The 23,169-nt window shown below is 36.3% G+C and overlaps 2 protein-coding genes across 2 annotated transcripts; both read left to right on the top strand.

Annotated features, from left to right (window-relative positions):
* The first annotated feature begins 239 nt into the window (after positions 1-239).
* On the top strand, positions 240-2,146 carry LOC5572538. The gene is made up of 8 exons (XM_001654007.2): positions 240-447; positions 507-753; positions 812-953; positions 1,020-1,102; positions 1,159-1,356; positions 1,413-1,587; positions 1,646-1,731; positions 1,793-2,146. Exons 1-8 carry the CDS (start codon positions 337-339, stop codon positions 2,002-2,004), a joined length of 1,254 nt encoding a protein of 417 aa, XP_001654057.2. The 5' UTR covers positions 240-336; the 3' UTR covers positions 2,005-2,146.
* Positions 2,147-2,339: 193 nt separating this feature from the next.
* LOC5572537 (dynein regulatory complex protein 1) lies at positions 2,340-23,136 on the top strand. The gene is made up of 4 exons (XM_001654008.2): positions 2,340-3,649; positions 3,711-3,921; positions 22,499-22,666; positions 22,783-23,136. Exons 1-4 carry the CDS (start codon positions 3,132-3,134, stop codon positions 23,008-23,010), a joined length of 1,125 nt encoding a protein of 374 aa, XP_001654058.2. The 5' UTR covers positions 2,340-3,131; the 3' UTR covers positions 23,011-23,136.
* Positions 23,137-23,169: the final 33 nt, after the last annotated feature.

Here is a 23,169-nt window from a genome sequence, read left to right as displayed (position 1 = left end):
TTTGACGGAATCATTCGGTATTTCGCATACCCTTATTTGTCACTGAACATCGTACCAAACCACAGCCATCAAAAATTCAAATATTGTGTTGAAATATCCCCCTTGAAATACTGTATTTCAGTTAGATATAGCGTCACTAATGGTTTTAAATGGTTTGTTTTGTAAGCGACCAACCCTACCGCTTCTTATCAGTTTGCTTCCACCGGTACTGATAACTATTTATCGTCAATTGTCAATCACGAAGAGCCGATTTATTGTCACTTTGGACGTCGATTAAGTGAAAGGCAATCATTCATTTGGGAAAGCAGTCATTTTTCTTAAGAATCCGAATTAATTATGGGTTCAAAGTGGCATTTGCTAATTGCAGTTTTTTGCTGCATCGCACTAGAAGTAAATACACAACTGGGGATTCCCAATAATTACGTTTGTACTGAGGACTTTTGTGACGTGAGTAGTATTTTGTTATGCTTCATTGTTAGGTGATATATTGAGTTGTTCGATTACAGAACTATCTCGAAAATGAGCCATGTGAAGGATTGAAGTCTGCATGCAAGGTACAGAACGCAACTCATAATGGCATTATAATGCCATCGATTGGTCCTTGCTCGTGTTGTCAAATTTGCATAGAAAATCTGAAATTGGGTGACGATTGTTCGGTAGGTGGACTAGGTTCGCCTGTACCCACAGGAATATGCGGTCCGGGATTGTATTGTACAGTATCTGAAGAAAATGAACATCCAACGTGTCAGCCTAGTAAGTTACGGCCGTAAAAAGATTTCCATAAATAATAACTAATGGGCGTTTTTTCAAGTGCATGACTCAAGCAAATGCTTCAAAGCGCAAAAAGCATTCGATCAGAAACGGCAGAGTGGCACGATTGGCCATTTGATGCAACGACCTGAGTGTAATGCGGATGGGTATTTCGAACCCGTTGTTTGTATTCCTGGACAGACGTAAGTATGTGATCGGTTATAATGAACTTCATGACAAATCTAACGCGAAACAAAAACGAATTTCAGGTGCTACTGCATCGACGAAGACGGGAATCGAATTTTCGGTGAAGCAGTCCATACGGCAGGCATTCAAATATCGATGAGATGTGGTATGCATTGTAAATCAACTTGGCAAAGAAAGCTGTTTGAGAATTTGATCTTTTAGAATGTTCACGGTTAGCGGCAAAGGCTCAAAAGTTGCTGAACTCACGTTATCCCATATTGACGTCGAGATGTGATTACAAAGGTTCTTTCGACCAGCTGCAATGTGTTGATGATATTTGCACTTGCGTCGATATGCACAGTGGAGAGCCAACTTCGGACAGAAAAAATATTACACGTGGGCTAGCAGGTTTACCATGCTGTATGTGAAATTCTTATTTAACTTAAAATAGGTTAATCACTTTTAACCACTTTCAGTTAACAAACGCCTTCATGATAATGCTACATATCTAAGAGAATGTGAACTGGTAAAACTAAATCAACTGCGCGAAATTCACGACTACGAAAGTCTTGGATTCAATGTACTAGAATTTGACACAGACATATGTCAACCAGACGGGTGGTTCAACAGAATTCAAGTGAATGACACTCAGTAAGCAAATTTGATAGAAAATTTCAAACTGATTTTGCTACTCAATTCCTTTTTTCAGTAAATATTGTTCCAACAAGGATGGAAGTGTACTGGAGTCATACGTAACGAGCCGCAGCTCTCCTGAAGCTATGCAAATGAACTGCAGTAAGTAATTCCATAATCCATCCTAGAGCATACTTGTTTTACCACAATCTAACATTTGCAGAATGTGCAAGAGCACGGAAGCTTCTTATGGATAGTAACAGTTTGGAGCTTCCCGAATGTTGTCCTAATGGAAATTACAAGCCACTTGCCTGCCGGCGGGGCCAATGTTACTGCGTTGATGAAGACGGAAATCAAGTAGGAATAGAAAAACCTGCAAAACATAAGGATCAGCTGGACTGCTACAGCGCTGAAGATGTGTGTGCCAATGCTTAATTGCCACATTCATACACTCTTTTCAACTGCAAACAAAACATGCAAAAAATAAGTTTTTTTTTTTGGTTCTTCGAGCTGATAATAAAAGAGATAGTTTTGGTCAAAATTCAAAAGATCAAAAGAGATCAAGATTTATCAAAATCTTATTGTACAATGCTAAAGCCATTTTGAGAAAGAATTGTTCGGACTGTTCAATGCTTAATACGATGGATACTAGCACCTCACCCTACCATTCTTACTATAAAAATGGTGTTTTGTGAAATTTTCAGATTTCTAAGTGATGATTTGAAGGTATATATGAAGGTATATATGGAAATTACTATGGAGATATTTTGGAAAATGTTCCAAACACGTTAGTACTGTAATGTAAGTACAAACGTATCAAGCTAAAGAGAAAACACATGCTTTAAACCTAAAATAATGTACATATATTAACCAAAATACCCTTTATTTAAGCTTTTCAATTCGTCACACAAAAGCAGAACTAGATTAAAGTAAAACTAATCATATTGATATCTATTTTGATTCACATATTCTTGAAATGTGTGAAAAAATTACAAATTACAAAACTTCAGAAATTGTTTCAATTGTTAGGTGTTCTCATTATTGTTTTCACCTTGTAAGCATTCTAATTTGCACGATACCTGGTTTTCGTTTTAAGGTTGTTGGTCTTGTTGTCGATCTGATGTTCTCATTTTGATCCTAGATGAAAGTTAAATGTAAAAGTGCTTTTATATATTCATTTTTCTTTTCCAGTAATTTCAATGAAAGAGCAAAAAATCGTTAACTTCAATGTAATGTAAATTTTATTGAATGCGTCAATCGTTATCGTAAATTATGATGAGAAATGGACCCGACCCACTATTCGACTGAGACATGTCCAAACTATGCAGTGGTAACCCATTTCAACAGACAACAGTTCATTTAACCCTACCTAGAACATACATTGCCAGAAAGCAAACTGTTTGTTAACATGGAGACGGCGTCGTTCGCACTTCGCCGGTATTCTATCGAACTTGCAAGCATAGAACAACGTACCATTTGACGAGGGTGAAATTTTCACCTCCTTGCTATTCTACGGCCAACCATTGAACTCTGAAGTTGAAGGTAACAGTTTGCTGATCCCGATGAAAAACATGGATGCGGTTCTGTTGGAACGTGAGCGAGTCCTTTTCCGGATGAATGAAGAAATTAACGCCAAATCACGTGGATTTTTTGAGTTGAACGAAAATGTCAGTTGGATGAATACCAAGAGAAGGATGAAAAATAACATTAGAAAGCTGAGCAATCCTCAGTCAAGCCTGTCGGACAGTTCGACCACTAGTTCCAGTGATGGGGGCAATAATAAGGAAAACGATTGCGATCATATTAGCCCATCTGATGCGGAAACTGAATTTAATGATTGTGCGACGCAATGCACGGAAGAGAAATCGGTAGAAAGCGAAAAGGATACAAGCTCGTCATTAGGATCGCCAAAGGAAGAATTGCAGCTCGTAAAGGCCAGTGAGAAAAAGATAAATAATAAAGCCGTTGCCAAGCAGAACTTGGCGGTTTCGAATGGTACCAAGAATGTGAACAAGAATATGGCCGATGTAGTGCCGAAAGTGCTGGAGAAAAAGAATATCAGTTCCGAAGGGTTGATCAAGTATGTTTCAGCTGGAATAACAAATATTAGTTTGACTAAGCATTCCATACTTTGTTTGCAGATTTTTAAAGTCAAAGGTTGCCATCATTCAGACAGAATTGGAAGCCGTGCAGAAGCAAAACGAAGCCAACGTGAAGGATTTGAATTTGGCACTTGATCGGTTGAAACAGTTAGAAAACTTCAAAGAGCAACTGTTGACTAAGAACGCTGCTCTGGAACGCACGGTGAAAAAGTTTGAAGAGCGCAATTTGGAGCTGGACAAACAAGTTAAGGTAACGTCACATTGCTTAAATGTAGAAGCATTTCAGAAGTACAATAGAAGATAAAGTCAACTCTCCACACCTCGATGTTCTACATCTCGATATCTCTCCCTATGACAATGATTTTTTCGGCATACATACTTCATTCTGCATACATTTTCACTCTCCGTATCTCGATATATCCCTATCTCGATGTGATTTTCATTCCCAATTTTCTCTCCGTATGTCGATATTCCCATTATCGAATGTTACTAGACTAGATTTTAGGAATTCAAAACAATTTGCGAAGACGAAATGACGTCTGGTCCCTTCGATATCGAGATGTGGAGAGTCGACTGTATTAAGTTTAGCAAAGGAAATCACAAAGTTGTATTTTTTCGCCCTGTTTTGTGTGCTATTGAAAATTATGGTGGTTCACATTTTCATAGAAATGGTACAACTAATCTTCTTTTCGTAGAAATAATAATGTACCAAAACTTTGAAGGCACAAATCTCGCGAAAAAAGCATCAAACTACAGTGAAATTTCTATTTCAGCTTTGTACACTAGCAGAAAGCTTATAATAAGAAGATTGACTTTGTACGTTCATTATTTCAGTAGATTAGTGCCTTTGAAATCGTAAGTAGGGGCACAAGTCGGCCATTGTGCCTGCCATGTTGGGATTCCATGATGTGTCACCTCAAATTGACCGATTTTAAGCTTTTTCCTAAGATGACAAAGAGTGTTCCAACGGAAACTGATTTCCAGGCTCCAGCGTTTTCAATTCTAATACCTCATCAAAGTAGTTTTTGCACCCCACTATTTCTTTCCGTGCGGGAGATTTTTTTTTCTTACAAAAACACGTCTAATTTGATTGTGAATATCTCTGTAACGCCTACTTTGATTGTGAGTACTTTGTAGAAGACCGTTATCGTTGCTTCATTCGAAATCTCAAAATGCAATCTTTTCTCGTAAAACTGTGTTCTGCATCATAATGCATTGGCTTCACGTCGTTAACAATTTTTGGTGTTACTCGTGATGCACATGGGCGTAGAGAAAAATGATCATATACTTGAACTTATAATACTTAAAATGCTGCGTGGCAATTGAAATTTTTGGTACAATTCACGGAAAATTTATTCAAAAATTTCAGGATAATATCTTATAAACATTCTGGAAAGAATTATGAAAAAAAAATCATTGGATAATTAGTAGAAATCTATGCCCACACAGTTGCGGATCACACATGGTTACGGATAACTTTGACTTTAGGAATCTAATAGGGGAAAAGCACTTATTTTCGACCCAAAGCACAGTGATTTTTTTGCCGATTTTGTGATCGAAATAGAATAGCGTCTAAACCGTGGGTTTTAGTGAAAAAGTTTGTTCAGAGAAGTTTCTTGATGTGTAAAAGCGCTTCTTTTGATACTAGCGGCCAGGTGATTAAATCACCTAAAAGTGAGATAAAAAAATAATTTTTTTACCTGTTCGAGATAGACGGTCGGTGTCTTCAGCAAAGTTGTAGCACATGTTAATTCAAGACACTTTGTCTAAGACACCAAATTTCTATCTCTTATACATTACAAGATATGTAATTTTATCTTAAAATGACCCTTAAAAATCAAAATTTTAGTATAACTTTTTTCTTAAATTTTTGACATTTTTTGTGTCTTCTACAAAATTGTTCAACTACCAAATCTACATGTTTTTGCTGAACATTGCAACTTGCTATCTCTTATGGTAAACTAGTTATTTTCAAATAATAGATTTTTATGGGGCTTTTTTGGACTAATAGCATTAGTTTGGACGCAGATTGACGCACATGACGATTTGCGATTCTGAAAGGACTGTTTTTTCACTTTCAAATGACACTAAGAACTTTTGGCCAGAAGCAGTCTATTGATTTTTATGTTTAAACTAGTTAAACCATAAAAATGCATTTTATAGCTCCTACTCGGAGCATCATCGGTCTGTTTTGCCGGTAAACAAATTAAACAAACAAATGAAAATGATAAATCATGATAATAAGGAATGGTACAACTAATTTATAATCAAATTTATACCTGTATTTGTTGGACCAGACATTTTTCAACAGTTCTCACTGAATTCACAGAGTTTCTAACAGTTATAACAGAATTCAATAATATGCACTGAATTTAAGGTGAAACTCCTTTGAATCCGTAAACTTCCGTTTCAAAGTAGTGGTACACAAAATATATTCTCTTACTAGTTGGTAATAGTGTAGTTACAATTAATAAGACTCCGTTGGCATTAATCCCAGCATCAGTTCCAGTCTTTTTAATTTCAACTGAATAATATTGCTTGATATCATGCGTAACTATCAACATTCCTGACAGCACTGCAAGCGTGCAGCCGACTTGATATTAGAAAAATTAGAAAAAGCGGAAAGTTGAGAACGGGTGATTGTTTTGAGCACGGATCTATAAAGTTTTATGTTGTATCCATCAGAAATCAATGAGAAGGTGTCTTTCAATAAATAATTAATGAAAGTAAACTGAGTACGGAGTTCTACGTGTAGCGGAAATGATAAAATTGGGCGAAAAGTATTTTTCGTTAGCGGGTGAGTAAGTATAAACAAACGAGAGAATGTTCGTCGTTCGTGTTGAAAATTAGCACGATTTGTGAAATTTGGCTAGTTATGAGTTACTTTAACTACAATAATGGTAAAATAACAGTGTTCTGATGTACAGTTAGCAATTTGGGAGTGAATAATATTAGGTAAGTGAAATATTTTGAGAAAAAATGTGTTTGTTTGTGTGAGGAGGCCATTTTCCCTGCCATGACAGGGATTCCTTCCTACATGTCCTTAAAGTTCTGATTCATGTCCAATCGGCGTTCACTGTTACAGTTTTATATCAAATCAGCATATACTTTGTCTGTATTAGTATAAGTGAAATTTACATTCACTATAGAAGTGTCAGCACACATATTATTCTCGATATTTTTTTTTAAATTTTGTTCCTATATCATAGAAGAATTTGTATAACACATAGAGGATTTTTATTAGCTATGCCGCGTATCGCGAGATTTTGAAAGGAACAAAGACATTTCATGATAGCGCCACAAATGAAAGTTGCGTAACAAACGAATGGCACCGTTTACAAATTACGTAACGCTCTATCGAGAGTCAAAAGTTGGGTCAAACGTTATGACTTAAACAAAAATAAAAAAAAAAATAAAAGCATTTCCATGCTAAATGAAGTTTGTGGGTGAGGTAGTATATCAAAAATTATATAAATGATCATAACGTATCAAATCCAACATTTTATATATGAAATAACGTTATGAAAACGAGAAAAAAGTCGTAAAAGCGTAAAAAAATGCATTTTTATGGTTTAACTAGTTTAAATATAAAAATCAATAGACCGCTTCTGGCCAAAAGTTCTTAGTGTCATTTGAAAGTGAAAAAACAGTGCTTTCAGAATCGCAAATCGCTATGTGCGTCAATCTGCGTCCAAACTAATGCTATTAGTCCAAAAAAGCCATATAAAAATCGACTATTTGAAAATAACTATTTTATCATAAGAGATAGCAAGTTGCAGTGTTCAGCAAAAACATGTAGATTTGGTAGTTGAACAATTTTGTAGAAGACACAAAAAATGTCAAAAATTTAGGAAAAAAGTTATACTAAAATTTTGGTTTTTAAGGGTCATTTTAAGATAAAATTACATATCTTGTAATTTATAAGAGATAGAAATTTGGTGTCTTAGACAAAGTGTCTTGAATTAACATGTGCTACAACTTTGCTGAAGACACCGACCGTCTATCTCGAACAGGTAAAAAAAATATTTTTTTATCTCACTTTTAGGTGATTTAATCACCTGGCCGCTAGTATCAAAAGAAGCGCTTTTACAAATCAAGAAACTTCTCTGAACAAACTTTTTCACTAAAACCAACAGTTTAGACGCTATTCTATTTCGATCACGAAATCGGCAAAAAAAATCACTGTGCAAAGTAGGCCTAAATTATATGAATGGGTAGAATCTCGTTCAAATCATGTACTTTGGCGTAAGACATATTTTTGTCTAATTATACTAATTTTATTTAATGATTTGTGATTGAACCCCATTCAACCACAAAATAATGAAGTTTTTGACAAATTTTGAGTGTGTATTACACTGCTACTAAAATATCTTCGTTTTCAATAAGTAATGTCATGAGCATACTCAATCTCCAACAGAAGGTAAAACTCAACTTTTATGAAATTAAAAAGAACGACTCACTTAAATTTAGTATGATTTTATCTTTGAATAATGTGTATCCTGATTCATGATTCTAAATACTGTTGCTACAAGTGATGCATAATTTGGACCAGGAACTGTTTGTTATTCACAATAAAGGTTCGCTTCCAAAGTAGATGTTTGTTAGTTTCAATATTGAACTTGATTATTAAAGGCAAAAGCTTTTAAGGAAAAAGTACTTTTGAGATCAAGATTTGTAAATTTTACTTTCAAACAAAAAACTATAGTTAAAAAGCTTCGGGTAAAACGGGCCAAGTTTTAATTATCTGCTTTAAAGTTCACAAAAATACTCAAAGAATCTGAAATTAGAGCAGCCACTTATTTTTATATCATGAAATAAAACATTATCAAAATATGTCACATTTTGATCCGTAATGTGAAAAGTGATTCATAATAATAGTGTTTTCAGCAACTGATAGAAATTTTCATTTTGTACGCCATCATGAATGAACATGACCCGCAAAAAAAGTTTACTAATCGAAGTACTATGTTAAAACTTGACGACTAATGCTTTTACAAAAAAAAAGTTACTTATGCAACGAAATACAAAATAATGTTTTTTTTTTCAGCACGAGTTGTACATTTATCCAACGAGGCCGAGTTAAATTAATACAGCGAGTACTGGAAAAATCGAGTTTTGCAACGGGTTGCATACAACTTTTTTTGCTTTTACGAAAAATGTTGATTTAGCTGAATATTTTTTAACAGCACCAACATATGCAAGAGGACTCGCATGTATCAATTCAGTATTTTGAAAGCACGAAGGTTATGATACAATAGTATGAATGTCTCAGTGCGCATCGTACCTTCGTGCTGTGCGTACACGAATTCTCTCTGCTCTTGGAAGTTTTCTTAAAAACTACCTAAAGCAATAAAACAGTACTTTTCAGTGCTACAAAAACAGTACTTTTCAGTGCTAAAATTAAAAACGGTACTTTTCAGTGCTACTAAAACAGTACTTTTCAGTACTATTTTTTCTACTATTGATCCCTTTACGATCCTTGTTTGGACCCGTGCCTTCGATTTTTCGTTGGACCCGTTGGCGAAAGCTAGCGGTGGTAATCCTTCTTGGACACCGTCTTGGGAAAAAACCTTTCGAAGGTCACGTCTTCTTTCGTTTATTAATTAAACATGGTATCAACAACAAACAAAAGGAAGGGTGAATCTCTGAATTCACTACTTCCTTCCAAAAAAGTGGGTTTTAAAACTGTCACTACACGTGGCAAGAATGGAAGAAAGGACGCTTCCCCGGAATGCGAACTTTCTTCCAAGGGTGAAATGAATAATTGTATCGAAATGAGCAATCAGTTCGATGCTCTAGACAAATTTTCTGAACACCAAATCGAAGCAGCCTCTAGCCCAGGCTCTTTGATTCAAGTGAGGAAGCAAAGAGTGCCGCCTATCGTGGTCAGTTGTTCCGAATTTGGGGGATTTAGGCAGGAGATCTTGAACTCCATTAGGGGAATCAAGGTTTCCTTCCAAATCGCAAAGAAAGGAGACTGTCGCGTTTTGCCGGAAACTCTTAAAGATCGTGAGCTTCTTCTCAAACATCTTGAAGAGAAGAAGCACAAATTTTTTACTTATGACGACAAAACTGAACGTTTGTTCAAAGTTGTCTTGAAAGGTCTCTCAAGTGACTATAAATCACCTGAAGAGATCAAAAATGGAATAAATGATATACTTGGATTTTCCCCTGTTCAAGTAATCATTATGAAAAAGAGAACCCAATCTGGCATTGTTCGGAAAGGGCTTTCTCAAGAATTTTATTTAGTTCACTTTAACAAAAAAGAACTAAATAATATTAAAGCTTTAGAAAAAGCAAAACTTTTGTTTGATGTCCGTGTGACATGGGAACATTTCCAGAAACCTGTAGGAAATTACCAGAATCCCACTCAGTGCCGTCGGTGCCAAAAGTGGGGTCATGGTACAAAAAATTGTCGCATGGATGCTAAATGCATGATTTGCGGAGGTTCTTCTCACGTCAAAGACGTCTGTCCAGTGAAGGAAGATACCACCAAATTCATATGTTGTAATTGCGGGGCTAACCATAAGTCCAATTTTTGGAATTGTCCTTCACGCAAAAAGGTCATTGAGGCTCGTGCCAGGCAGATGAAAGATAATATCCGTTACGATAACGGTCGTTTCCGGAATTTGCCTGGTAGAGTATCGAACAATGCTCATTTTTCAGTTAACGATCGCTTGATCATGAATCATACCCATCAGGAAGATCATAATCATGCTCATTCACAAACTAATTTTAATCCGTCGGGTAGCCGTTCGAATCTTTCTATTTCGAATGTATCTACCCACGGTAAATCCTTTGCCGATATCGTAGCAGGAAATTCGAACTCCTCCCCTGTTCGATCCATGGGTACCCATTCTACTTGTTTCAAATCAAATGGAAAAAACCCTACCGCCACAGGTAACTCCGCTTCTTCGTCTACCGGAAATTCCAATGGGAAATCACATGACATGTCTGCCTCTGATTTTAATTTTCTAACTGAACAATTGAATCTAATGATTGATGCAATGTTCAAAGCCACCACTATGACTGAAGCAGTCCAAGTAGGTGTAAAATTTACTAATCAAATTGTTATTGGATTACGTTTTTCTAATGGATCCAAATAATAATTTAAATATTTTAAACTGGAATGCTCGTTCTCTGAATGGTAAAGAGGACGAGCTGTTTAATTTTCTTACGGTTAATAACGTGCATATAGCAGTTATTACCGAAACGTATTTAAAACCTGGATCTAAACTCAAAAGAGATCCTAACTTTTTTGTTTATCGTAATGATCGACTTGATGGGGCATGTGGGGGAGTTGCAATCATCATTCATAGGCGTATAAAACATCAACTGTTTTCGTCATTTGAAACTAAAGTTTTTGAAACTTTAGGTGTTTCTGTTGAAACACAGTTTGGTAAATATACTTTCATAGCTGCCTATTTGCCTTTTCAATGCTCTGGGCAGCAAGTTAATTTGCTCCAAACTGACTTGCGTAAATTGACTCGCAATAAGTCAAAATTTTTTGTCATTGGTGACTTTAATGCCAAACATCGGTCATGGAATAATTCTCAAAGTAATTCCAACGGCAGAATTTTATTTGATGAGTGCTCTTCAGGATATTTCTCAATTCAATACCCTGATAGCCCCACATGTTTTTCCTCTTCTAGAAATCCATCTACGATTGATTTGGTTTTAACCGACTCTAGTCATCTTTGTAGCCAACTGATTACTCATGCTGATTTTGATTCTGATCATGTCCCTGTTACATTTCAAATATCCCAAGAAGCGATTCTCAATCCTATCAGCTCCACTTTCAATTATTTACGAGCCGACTGGAATATATATAAAACGTATGTTGATTCCAATCTTGATGTTAACATTTCTTTAGAAACTAAACTTGATATTGACAATGCTCTTGAAACTTTAACAAATTCCATTGTTGAAGCCCGGAGCAATGCAATTCCAAAATGTGAAGTAAAATTTGAATCCGTGATTATAGACGATGATCTTAAACTCTTAATCCGTCTTAAAAACGTGAAGAGAAGGCAATTTCAACGCACTCGCGATCCTGCTATGAAAATTATATGGCAGGATTTGCAGAAAGAAATCAAGAAACGTTTTGCTCAATTACGAAACAAAAATTTTGAAAATAAAATTTCTCAATTGGACCCTGGCTCTAAGCCCTTTTGGAAATTATCGAAAATCTTGAAAAAACCTCAGAAGCCAATACCGGCATTGAAAGAGGAAAACAAATTATTACTAACTAATTGCGAAAAAGCTCATAAACTTGCTATGCAGTTTGAAAGTGCGCACAATTTTAATTTAGGACTTACTAGTCCAATTGAAAATGAAGTTACTCAGGAGTTCGAAAACATTCTCAATCAAGAGAACGTTTTCGAAAATGCCTGGGAGACTGATTTGGAAGAAGTGAGAACTATTATTAAAAAATTCAAAAACATGAAAGCTCCTGGCGATGATGGAATTTTTTACATCCTCATCAAGAAACTTCCAGAAAGTAGCTTATCATTTTTAGTTGATATATTTAACAAATGTTTTCAATTAGCATATTTTCCTGACAAATGGAAAAATGCTAAGGTTGTTCCAATTTTAAAACCAGACAAAAATCCTGCAGAAGCTTCAAGCTATCGTCCAATCAGTTTGCTTTCCTGCATCAGTAAACTTTTTGAAAAGGTTATTTTGAACAGAATGATGGCCCACATCAACGAAAATTCAATTTTTGCCAATGAACAGTTCGGATTCCGCCATGGACATTCGACCACTCATCAACTTTTACGTGTAACAAATTTGATCCGTTCCAACAAATCTGAAGGCTATTCTACTGGTCTTGCTCTTCTAGACATAGAAAAAGCATTCGACAGTGTTTGGCATGAAGGTTTGATTGTGAAATTAAAAAACTTTAATTTTCCAACATACATTGTTAGAATAATTCAAAGTTATCTGTCAAATCGTACACTTCAGGTTAATTATCAGAACTCCAGATCTGAAAGACTTCCTGTAAGAGCTGGTGTTCCTCAAGGCAGCATTATGGGGCCAATATTATACAATATTTTCACATCTGACTTACCTGAGCTACCTCAGGGATGTCAAAAATCTTTGTTTGCGGATGACACAGGCCTCTCCGCCAAAGGTCGAAGCCTGCGTGTCATCTGTAGTCGATTGCAAAAAAGTTTGGATATTTTTTCTTCATACTTGCAAAAATGGAAGATTTCTCCTAATGCTTCCAAAACTCAACTAATAATATTCCCACATAAACCAAAAGCTCTTTATTTGAAACCTTCAAGTAGACATATTGTCACGATGAGAGGGGTTCCAATAAATTGGTCAGATGAAGTTAAGTATCTAGGGCTCATGCTAGATAAGAATTTAACTTTCAAAAATCACATTGAGGGCATTCAAGCCAAATGTAATAAATATGTAAAATGTCTCTATCCCCTTATTAATAGAAAATCAAAACTTTGTCTTAAGAACAAGCTTCAAAATAAAATTTTGAAAATGATTCTGAGGCTTCCTCCCTGGTATAGTACCAATGAGTTACATAGAATATCCAATGTTGAAACATTGGAACAAATGTCAAATACAATCATTAATAATTTCAGGCAAAAATCGTTACAATCTTCTATTGCCACGATTAATGCGTTATATGTTTAGGTTAAGTTAGGTTAAGTATATTAAAAACGTTTTTTTTTCTCTTATAAGCAGGTGAAATCAACTCACCTGTAAAAAAAACTGAACTGCTACGGCAAATAAAATGTGATATGTTGTTAACAAAATGTTAATTAAATCTTAAATTTGTTTTACCAAATTAGGATAATAGTGTTGTCAAATAACACAGAACACCTAGATATAAGAAATGAATGTAATGTTTTTTTTTTTTTTTTTTTTTTTTTTTTTTTTTTTTTTTTTTATTTATTAGGCACTCCGTGCACTTGGCCACTACTATGCCGAGGATCATATTTACAGAATCTATTTATATCCTAGTTCTTATTGCTATTTCTCCCACACCGAGCAGGTAGAGGAGAGTGCTGCCGTTGATCCAATCCATATCCATATCGAAGTCCATTGGTGTGCGGTGGTTCATTTTGCCATGTATATGTGTCGTGTGAGGCAACAGCCTACAAAGAGGGTCAATGTGTCTCAGTCACCATCCAATACTGACGAAGGATGGATGTGTTCCCCTATACACAGTCCTTCGTGCGGCGTCTTCTGGTGGCTGGACGGAGTTTTTTGTGTGGGGGGATTGGGAATCGAACCCATGACCTTCCGCTTACGAAGCGAAACCGTAACCTCGAGGCTACGAGACCCCCCTAAATGTAATGTTTGGAATGATACTAATAAAGAAATTAAAAAAAAAAAAAAAAAAAAAAAAAAAAAAAAAAAAAAAAAAAAAAAAAAAAAAAAAGTATGAATGTCACAAATTTTCTCGCACTCAACGGTATCATACAATCCTATATTCCCTATTAGAACGCAGAACAGGTAAGACGTCGCTAAAAATTACTAGCTGACTCTGCTGCTTTCCTTACAACTTTTGGGCAATCCGATTACCAATCAGAATCAGCTTGTGTTGGATCTGGAACTCACAACGTGTGTAGAATCAAAAATTAAAAATTAAAAAGAAATGTTCTAAGGAAAGACTGAAAAAATGTGTACAAATCCTTTCTAGAATCCCTAGTAAAAAATAAAGGAAGAATCCTTGCATGAATATTCGAAGAAATTTTCGATGAAATCCTGAAGAAATTAAAAAAAATGAAAATTAGCTGAAATACATGGAAACATCCCGTTAAAACTTTCTTTTACGATCTTCTGAATAAATCGGTGAAATCCTCGAAGAAATCACTGATGGTATACTAAAAAAATGGCATAAGAAAAATTGTGTAAGCATTACAGTATACTACGAGTACTGAGAATGGTTTTCAGTCAATAATTTAGAGGAACTCGTAGTTGAATAACAGGAGAAGGTTGAAATAAATCCACTTCCAGCAGTTTCTGAATATTTTTTTTACCAGTGTTTCATTTATTAGGCTCGTTTGTTTAATGAAAAACTTTACGGAGCCGACATCATTTTAAACCATCAGTTAAACTAGATATTCAAACAGCCATTCCATGAAAAACCGATCTAGTGGGTCTCCGAATTCCGTGAAAATTTGCTATTTTGTTCCTTATCCGAAATAAGGATACACGTATTTTTGGATTTTTTGATTAGGGTGATCATTTCCGAAATAGGAAGTTGTGTTTAATCCTTCGACCTTGACGCTTGCTCCTGCGGGGGCCGGCGATGAGGGCAGGATCAAACATGTCGCGCGTCGGTCGAGTGAAAGTGAAAAAACCGCGATCGCTTAGTTGTGTTTGATCCTTCGACCTTGACGCTTGCTCCTGCGGGGGCCGGCGATGAGGGCAGGATCAAACATGTCACGCATCGGTCGAGTAAAGTGAAAAAGTGCCGCGTTCGATTAGTTCTTTTTGATCCTTCGACGTTGACGCATGCTCCTGGGCAGTGCGCCGAGAAAGCCCGAGCAGTCCTCAGTTGTTTTCCCTCTCGGGTCGCGCATCTATTTTCTCTGAGTGCTTTTATATAGCCGAGCATGCTATTATGCTGCTCAAGGATGACGGATCAATTGGTGAGCTCGTTCCATGCTACTATTTCTAATCTATAAAATATGTATGACCGCACCTTTAATCGTTACAACGGTGAGACGTAAATATGATTTTTCAAAAAACTATGAAAGGTTTGTCACTGTGAGTGTCGACATAAACTCTGATTCATAAATTATTTAAGTCTAATTTATTTTTTCAAAACACCTTTTTCCTTTTACCTTTATTTTTGTGTTTAAAAAAACTTTGAATGGTTCGACACTACGAGTGTAGACATGCGAGAGGTTCACTTTATTCAACAAGCTTTGAAAGGTTCGTCACGTCAAGTGTCGGCATAATTTTTCTCTACATTGATATTGTTCATATCAAATGAAAATATTTTGTTTACATATAAGCATTATATCTCACCAATAATTATTTATCATGGTCTAATCGCTTATCAAAGTGAATCCTGTGACCCAACGATCCTCTCCATTAACAAACATCCCTCCCAGTAACCTTTGTGGAGATGCAGAGGCAAACACGGTCTCCAAATAGCAAAGGTTACACACTAACATTCCTTCCCCCAATCCCACCTGACTGCAAGAACGTGGCCGGCGCCGTTATTGACCATGTATAAATAGAGGCACTGAATTATGCACACTGAAGAAGATTATGGCCACTCCCAGCCGATCTTCTAGTTGATTCTTTGTGCATTTTCACTGACTTCGGTCAATCACGGAATAGCAACCATTGATATGTGTAGTCAGTCTAAGCTAAGCTAGGGTGATCATTTCCGAAATAGGGTGACCAGAAAAATCGCGATTTTGCAAAATTTTTATTTTTAAAAAAATTATAACTTTTGAACCGTTCAACCGATTTTCAATCTTTTCGGACGAAATGAAGGCTAAAGATTTTGACCTTTCAGGAAAAATATAAAATTTTACAAAAATTGTGTTTTTTACATGAAAAAACTAAATAGTTTCCGTTTTTTCGTGTTTTGAAGGCCTCGGGACCAAAGGGGCTATCGCTGTTCTCATTTTTTTCTTGAAAGTTCAGAAAATTTTACGTATACTGTCAAATTTTCAGCGATGTATGTTTTTTAGTTTTTGAGATATATTTTTTTGAAAATAAAAAATCAGTCATTTTAATCGGCACACACTGTAGGTCTCAGCGCATTAGATGTGTAATGTTTAAAAAAAATATAACTTTTGAACAGCTCAACCGATTTCCAATCTTGTTGTATGGAATGAAAGCTTACAATTTCAACTATTCAGGCAAAATTGAAAAAGCTGATAAAAATATATTTAAACGTGAAAAAATATAAAAATTTCTAGTTTTTTTTAGAAATTTTCATATATTTTAATGTGATTTTTTTTTTCAAAGTTTTCTATTTTTTTTTTAATTTTTCTGAAAAGTTGAGACCTTAAGCTTTCATTCCATAAAAAAAGATTGGAAAACGGTTGAGCTGTTCAAAAGTTATGATTTTTTTTAAACATTACAATTCTAATGCGCTGAGATCTACAGTGTGTGCCGATGAAAAATGACTGATTTTTTAATTTCAAAAAAATATATCTCAAAAACTAAAAAAAAACATACATCGCTGAAAATTTGACAGTTTACGTAAAATTTTCTGAACTTTTAAGAAAAAATGAGAGCAGCAATAGCCCCTTTGGTCCCGAGGCCTTCAAAACACGAAAAAACGGAAACTATTGAGTTTTTTCATGTAAAAAACACAATTTTTGTGAAATTTTTTATTTTTCCCGAAAATTCAAAATCTTTAGCCTTCATTTCGTCCGAAAAGATTGAAAATCGGTCAAACGGTTCAAAAGTTATAATTTTTTTAAAAATAAAAATTTTGAAAATCGCGATTTTTCTGGTCACCTATTTTGGAAATGGTCACCCTAATCAAAAAATCCAAAAATACGTGTATCCTTATTTCGGATAAGGAACAAAATAGCAAATTTTCACGGAATTCGGAGACCAACTAGATCGGTTTTTCATGGAATGGCTGCAAAAGAAAAAAAACAACCATATCTAGTAAAAAACTTTAAGCGCACACTTTTTCTTCGGACGTGAACCTGATCCGGAACCAGAACTTGAATGGGAAGCCGCAGATTGAGCTCGTCGCTGGTTGGCATGTGGGTTTCCCATCAACTCTTGGATCGCCTTGGCCGCTAATTCCACTTTTTCCGCCGTTAGCTCGAAACACCTCCTGCTTCCTTGTACATTAGTTTCGGGGGGATCCTGTTCTGTATCTGAAGCTTTCGATTACTGGTCGATGACCTCCTCTTCTAAGACTTCAATAATTTCGTTGTCCGTCTCATCCAATAATACCTGCTCAACTGGCAAAGCGGTCTTTCCTGCCACAACACCAGCATAAGAACAATCCTCCGGCTTTTCCTGTCGTTCCTTTTAAGGCCCAAGTAAAAATGGTGCAAAAGCCAAAACTGTCACCGAACGACACTACTAATTGCGACTGAACTGATTTCTGGATAAATTCCTGGAGTAATAAAAAAAAACAACTTATCTAGATCAGTTTCAACTCGTCTAGAACGAAACCGGAGCGATCAATATGTAGACATAATGTAGTTCAACCTATTCGAAAATACCAAACATCTACCATGCAAAGCCAGGGCGCTAGTGGTATTAACTGTTGAAATCAGTGGCCTAGTTAAATTTCCAACAAATTTTATTGCAAAATTGGCCATTTAGATATTTTTGATTTATTTTTTATACCTCAAATTTTCAAAAATAGTAGATTGGAACCGAACGCAAAAAATTCTTTCTTATAAGATGTACTTCTATTCATAATGGTTTTATTTGGAAGATACAGGCTGGGATATACATAAATTATGCATGTGGGACAATAAAATTCTACTTAGAATATTTTATTCTTTTAAATTTGTGATGTCTCTGACGATAAATGCCTTGTAGAGAAATTACTTCGCTTGGCTTCAGTATATATATTAAAAATGAGAGTTCAAGTCTAACCCAAATTGAAAAACAAAACGTATCTACCTTAACGAGACTCGCGAAGACGGTCTTCTTTTCCTGTTATTACTGACATGTGTTTACTGCAGTGTTGCTCAGACTCATTTCCCCGAAAAAAATATTTTCCGAACTACGAAGCCACGAACTACTACAATCATGCTCTATCGTCCTAAGATAGAAAAGCAGATGGTTGAGCTTGAGTACTGCACACAAAATCGTTCAATTTTGATTCCAGAGAGCCACAATTCAAGTTTCGGTGAAATGAAATGAGTGAGTGAGTGAGTGCGAATAATTTCACAAACTTGAATTGCGGCCTACCGAGATCGAAACTGTCGGATCCCATGTGCAACACTCAAGCCCAACCACCTCCCCCTCCATCTCAGGAAAACAACGCACAGTTATAACAGTTCATGGCTTCACAATTCGAATTTCGGGGAAATGAGTCTGGTCAACACTGGTTTACTGACATCTTTTGAGTGAAATTTCATACTTGCATACGTTTTATACACTGAAAATAACTTGTCTTGTGTTTAGATTTATCAGCATCTTTGGAAAAATCACTCCACTGACTGAGGTTGTAAATAACAGTTTATTTTGAATACAATACTATTCACTTTTTCAGCCATAACAACGACTGGCTGCATTTGACGTTTCGTGACGGTGGAATGTGGGCAGCATATGACGTTGAAATTTGTCCTCTTCGTGAGTCTCTCTCAGTTAGTTACTAGATAATTTTGGCCAGCTTTTTTTTTTGAATAGGCCCTTTTAATTAGAGGCCTGAATTGCATTCAAACAAAATTTTGTTATATTTTTCCCATTTGTTTGTTTGTTTGTTTGTTTGTTTGTTTATTTCCAGTGGCGTAAAGGAAACCTTTTTTTGTTTACCACCTGCGTTTTTAACAAGTCAAATACAATAAAAACTTAACATATAAACTACTCTTACATTCTACAATATTCACATTACATACGGTTCCAAAACTCTAGACAGCCCCTTTTAAAAACTGCTTCTGATGTCGAGCGTTTGACCGCAGTAGGAAGCATATTATAATAAACCACACCTCGAACAAATAACGAGTTGGAATAGCACATTGAGTTATTGGGAGGGATCATCAAATTCTGCAAGCGACGTCCTCGGAACGGCAACAACTTTTGATGGAGTATTGGCGGAGTGTTCGTTTTTACCAACTTATACAGGAACACACAAGAACGGTGAGCATAGAAGTTTTCAAATGGGCAGCCGATCAAGTTCCTTTGCAAATGACTAACGTGCGCGTAGCGGTTCAGCCCATAAACGAAACGTATGCAGGAATTCAATGCGACACGTAGCCTGTCCATAGAATAGGCGCAGGATCTGCCATGAAGTAGTTCGCCAAACATGAAGTGCGGAAGAATGAGTGCTTTGAACAGTTTCTGACGTGTACTAATAGGAGCTCCAGAAGAACAAGAATAGAGCGATCTGAGGCATGCGTAAATTTTTCCACATTGCTGATTCACTAGGCCTTCCCACTGCAGGTCTGATTGAAAGGTGAATCCAAGATTGGCAGCACTTTCCGTCCACTCTATAGTCTGCCCAGCCATACTGATAAGAGGCAGCAACTCCGTTTGAACGGTGTTTCTCCGTCGATTATTTACCAACATTGCTTTGCTTTTTGATTGGTTAACAAAAAGCTGATTTCGTTGCGACCATTCCGTGATTCTCTCGAGGTCCATATTTACCATACTGATGAGATCGCGAGTACAGGGACCAAGGCGACAGATATACAACTGTACATCGTCTGCATACAGTTGTATCGAACAGTATTTTAGGACGGTAGGCAAATCGTTGATATGACAGCAGAATAACAAAGGTCCAAGCACCGACCCTTGAGGAACACCAGACGTTAAAAAGCCACGTTCGGATTGTTGGTTCCCACAGTACACAGTCTGCATTCGCTCTTTCAAATAGGAACTTATAAGCTCAACAGCTGTACCAGCAAAGTTAAACTGAGTTTCCAACTTCGAGCAGAGTTTTCGGTGAGGAATAGTATCGAAAGCCTTGGAAAAATCAAGCAGCAGTAATACGCCAGTTCCTCTCTTATCAACAGCTTTTGCCAATTCGTCATAAACGTGGACAACGGCTGTTTGGATGCTTTGCCCTTTACGAAAACCGGCTTGATGTTCTGTTAACAAATTGTTTACAGTAATGTAGGATGACATCTGTTGCTTCAGGAGTTTCTCAAATGCCTTCGATAGTGCACACAAAATACTAATTGGTCTGAGGTTCGACAACGCATTAACATGAGGCTTTTTTCGCAGCGGCAAAACTTTAGCGTGTTTCCAGCACGACGGAAAAGTAGACGTTTCAATAATACAGTTGAACATATGGGTAACTTGTTGCACGATCAACGGAAGGATAATTTTTATGAATTTGATCGGCAAGCCATCCATGCCCGTTGCATTGGATTTTATGCTACACACGGCATTAACTACTTCCCAGTACTCCACTTGCCGGAACGAGAAACTGTAGGGCGAGTTGGACGATGAATTTCTCGGATTGCTATTATGATCGCATTGAACACAGCTTGAAAGAAATATGCGATTCACATCGTCTGGGTGAAACTCACAAACGGTTGATGATTTATCTTTTCCTACGCCAATTCCTTTGAGTCGCGTCCACAGCTCTTTCGGCGGGACTCGGCTGTCCAAGAATCGATTGAGGTATTGATTTTTTGCAGCCACAACCATCGAGTTTGTTTTATTCCTCAAAGCGTTATAACGGCGTCGCGCTTGATCCTTGGTTGTAGTCGGTGCTCTAATCCAGTCGGTATAGGCCAAATCACGTTCCAACATAGCCTTACGGATTTCGTTGTTGAACCATAAGTTTGATGACTTGTGTTTCTTACTGGTACGAAGTGGGATGCAGTCATCATGAATCGCTCTCACATTAGTACTTTTGTTCTAACTTTTTTAAAAGCTTCATAAAACAGGTCATTTGAAGTACTGATATTTAAGTGCATTTAAAGCAATTTGGGACTGTACATATAATCTTGCAAAACATGTTTACTTGAGAGCCTGTAGAGAAATCTTGGCAATTTACAATTACAGCCTCAATAAACATTGCATTGACCATTTAGCTTTGATCGAAACGGCCCTCGTCAAAAAAACTTCGATTCAACATATATTGAAGAAATATTTATTTTTTTATTTACTTCTATTTAATATTTATGAGCTAACAAAATATAAAGTTTTTGTAGAAATTGAGTTTTGTTCATGCGTGAATTGTTCAACTTTTCGAAACAGTGATTTCCATGATTATGGATGACACTACCGAAGATTTATGTCTCACACTCTCTGAAAATTGTATAAACAAAGTAAATGTTATTTTTACTAAAAATAGCATTGCCGACAACGATTCCACTGTCACAGTTTTCATAAGTATGATCAGTTTAGAAAAAAAACAACTAATAATTATGAAGAATGCAGAATTTCCTTCGGGTTAAAGTCCCTTACCAACAACAACAACAACAACATTGGGAAACTGCCTACATTTGGGCGTACTCCGCAGATCATGGTGTTTTTAGTTTTAAAATTGCTCAAAAGATATATGACTCGTGAAGTTTTGGCCTTTTTCGTTCAAAATTAAAAAAAAAATCACGAAAATGTGTTCACTGTATTCTATTCTCCTACCGAAACACAGTGAACATATTTTCATCGAATAATTTTTAGTTACGAACAGAACAACTGCTCTTGAAGTTTCGATAGAGATGATGATTACGATGATGTGTCTTTGAACGTTAAACATGCTTAAAACATTTAGAAAACCAAATACGGTATGCAATCAGGAGCGAAGAGTACCAAAAATATAAAACTTGCAATATTTGCATTTTCAAATTAACTTTCAACGATCCGCCATCGTAATCATCGTCATCATCTAAACTTCAAAAGAAGTTTTTCTGTTCAAAACTGAAAATTATTCGATGAAAATGTGTTCACTGTGTGTCGGTTGGAGAATAGAATATAATGAACACATTTTCCTATAAACTTTCTTGATTTTGAACGAAAAAACTGTTTTTGAAAATTCTGAAATCAATAACGGATCCTGCCCCTTAAGTTCTGTTCAAATATATAAAAAACTGTCAATGTTACCTTGTTAACACCGCTGGATGGCCGTAGAGTTAAAAGCGCTTAAGGAACATTAGCTGGAAAAGCTCTTTTCTTCTCAGTATAATTAATACAAATGTTGATTGAGTAATAACACCCAGATTCATTTTACAATCCAGGAAAAGGACGCCCACATTACCAATGGCGCAAAAGAGTTGTCCACTGCTCGGACTGAGATTCGCTGTTTGACCCAAAACAACCAAAACCTAGAGAAAAGACTGTTCAAAGCACAGGAAGACATTGACAGTTACAAGATAAAGCTGAATATTGCTCACGATGCCGAAAAGGTAGGTCTTATTTTGATTGGGAATGTCTAGTATTTTCACAGCAACATCGAATGCAATATAAATATATTAACTCTCATCCTCATGTGAATTGAACAAAATTACCCATATATTCGCAGGAAACCCGTGATGGAGCTCGCCAAGAGCGATTGACATACGAGAAGCAAATCAAACAGTTGCGGAAACAAAGGAGTGAAGTACTGGCAGATTACAAGAAACTGCTGATGGCTGTCGATCAGATGAAGAAGCAAAACTTCCAATCGGACCAGGCCCGTCTCATTAGTGACTTCGAGCGGGACTATTTTAGACATCTGGACGATGTCTCTTCATGTTCTCTGCCACAATGAGAAGAGCAGAATGTTTCGATATCTATGTCGTGTAGGGTTTCCAGGTTTTATGAGTGCTCTGAATATTAGTAGGGAAGTTGCCATAATTTAAATAGTTGCCTAGAGTGTGATAGGGTGTTTCATGTTTGCATTAATTCGAAATCCAGTAAAAAACAAAAT

This window comes from Aedes aegypti, chromosome 2, assembly GCF_002204515.2.
Source record: "Aedes aegypti strain LVP_AGWG chromosome 2, AaegL5.0 Primary Assembly, whole genome shotgun sequence".
In the NCBI taxonomy this organism is placed as follows: Eukaryota; Metazoa; Arthropoda; class Insecta; order Diptera; family Culicidae; genus Aedes; species Aedes aegypti.
Note: the sequence above shows the minus strand (reverse complement) of the source record. Positions and strands in the feature narration are given on the sequence as shown.

Excerpts from the sequence above, each read along its gene's own strand:
- LOC5572538 (XM_001654007.2), top strand. The coding sequence starts at position 337 with ATGGGTTCAAAGTGGCATTTGCTAATTGCAGTTTTTTGCTGCATCGCA. Across the intron at positions 1,103-1,158 it reads TCAAATATCGATGAGATGTG|AATGTTCACGGTTAGCGGCA; the intron begins GTATGCATTGTA and ends TTGATCTTTTAG. Across the intron at positions 1,588-1,645 it reads ATTCAAGTGAATGACACTCA|TAAATATTGTTCCAACAAGG; the intron begins GTAAGCAAATTT and ends TCCTTTTTTCAG.
- LOC5572537 (XM_001654008.2), top strand. The coding sequence starts at position 3,132 with ATGAAAAACATGGATGCGGTTCTGTTGGAACGTGAGCGAGTCCTTTTC. Across the intron at positions 3,650-3,710 it reads AGTTCCGAAGGGTTGATCAA|ATTTTTAAAGTCAAAGGTTG; the intron begins GTATGTTTCAGC and ends CTTTGTTTGCAG. Across the intron at positions 3,922-22,498 it reads AGCTGGACAAACAAGTTAAG|GAAAAGGACGCCCACATTAC; the intron begins GTAACGTCACAT and ends TTTACAATCCAG.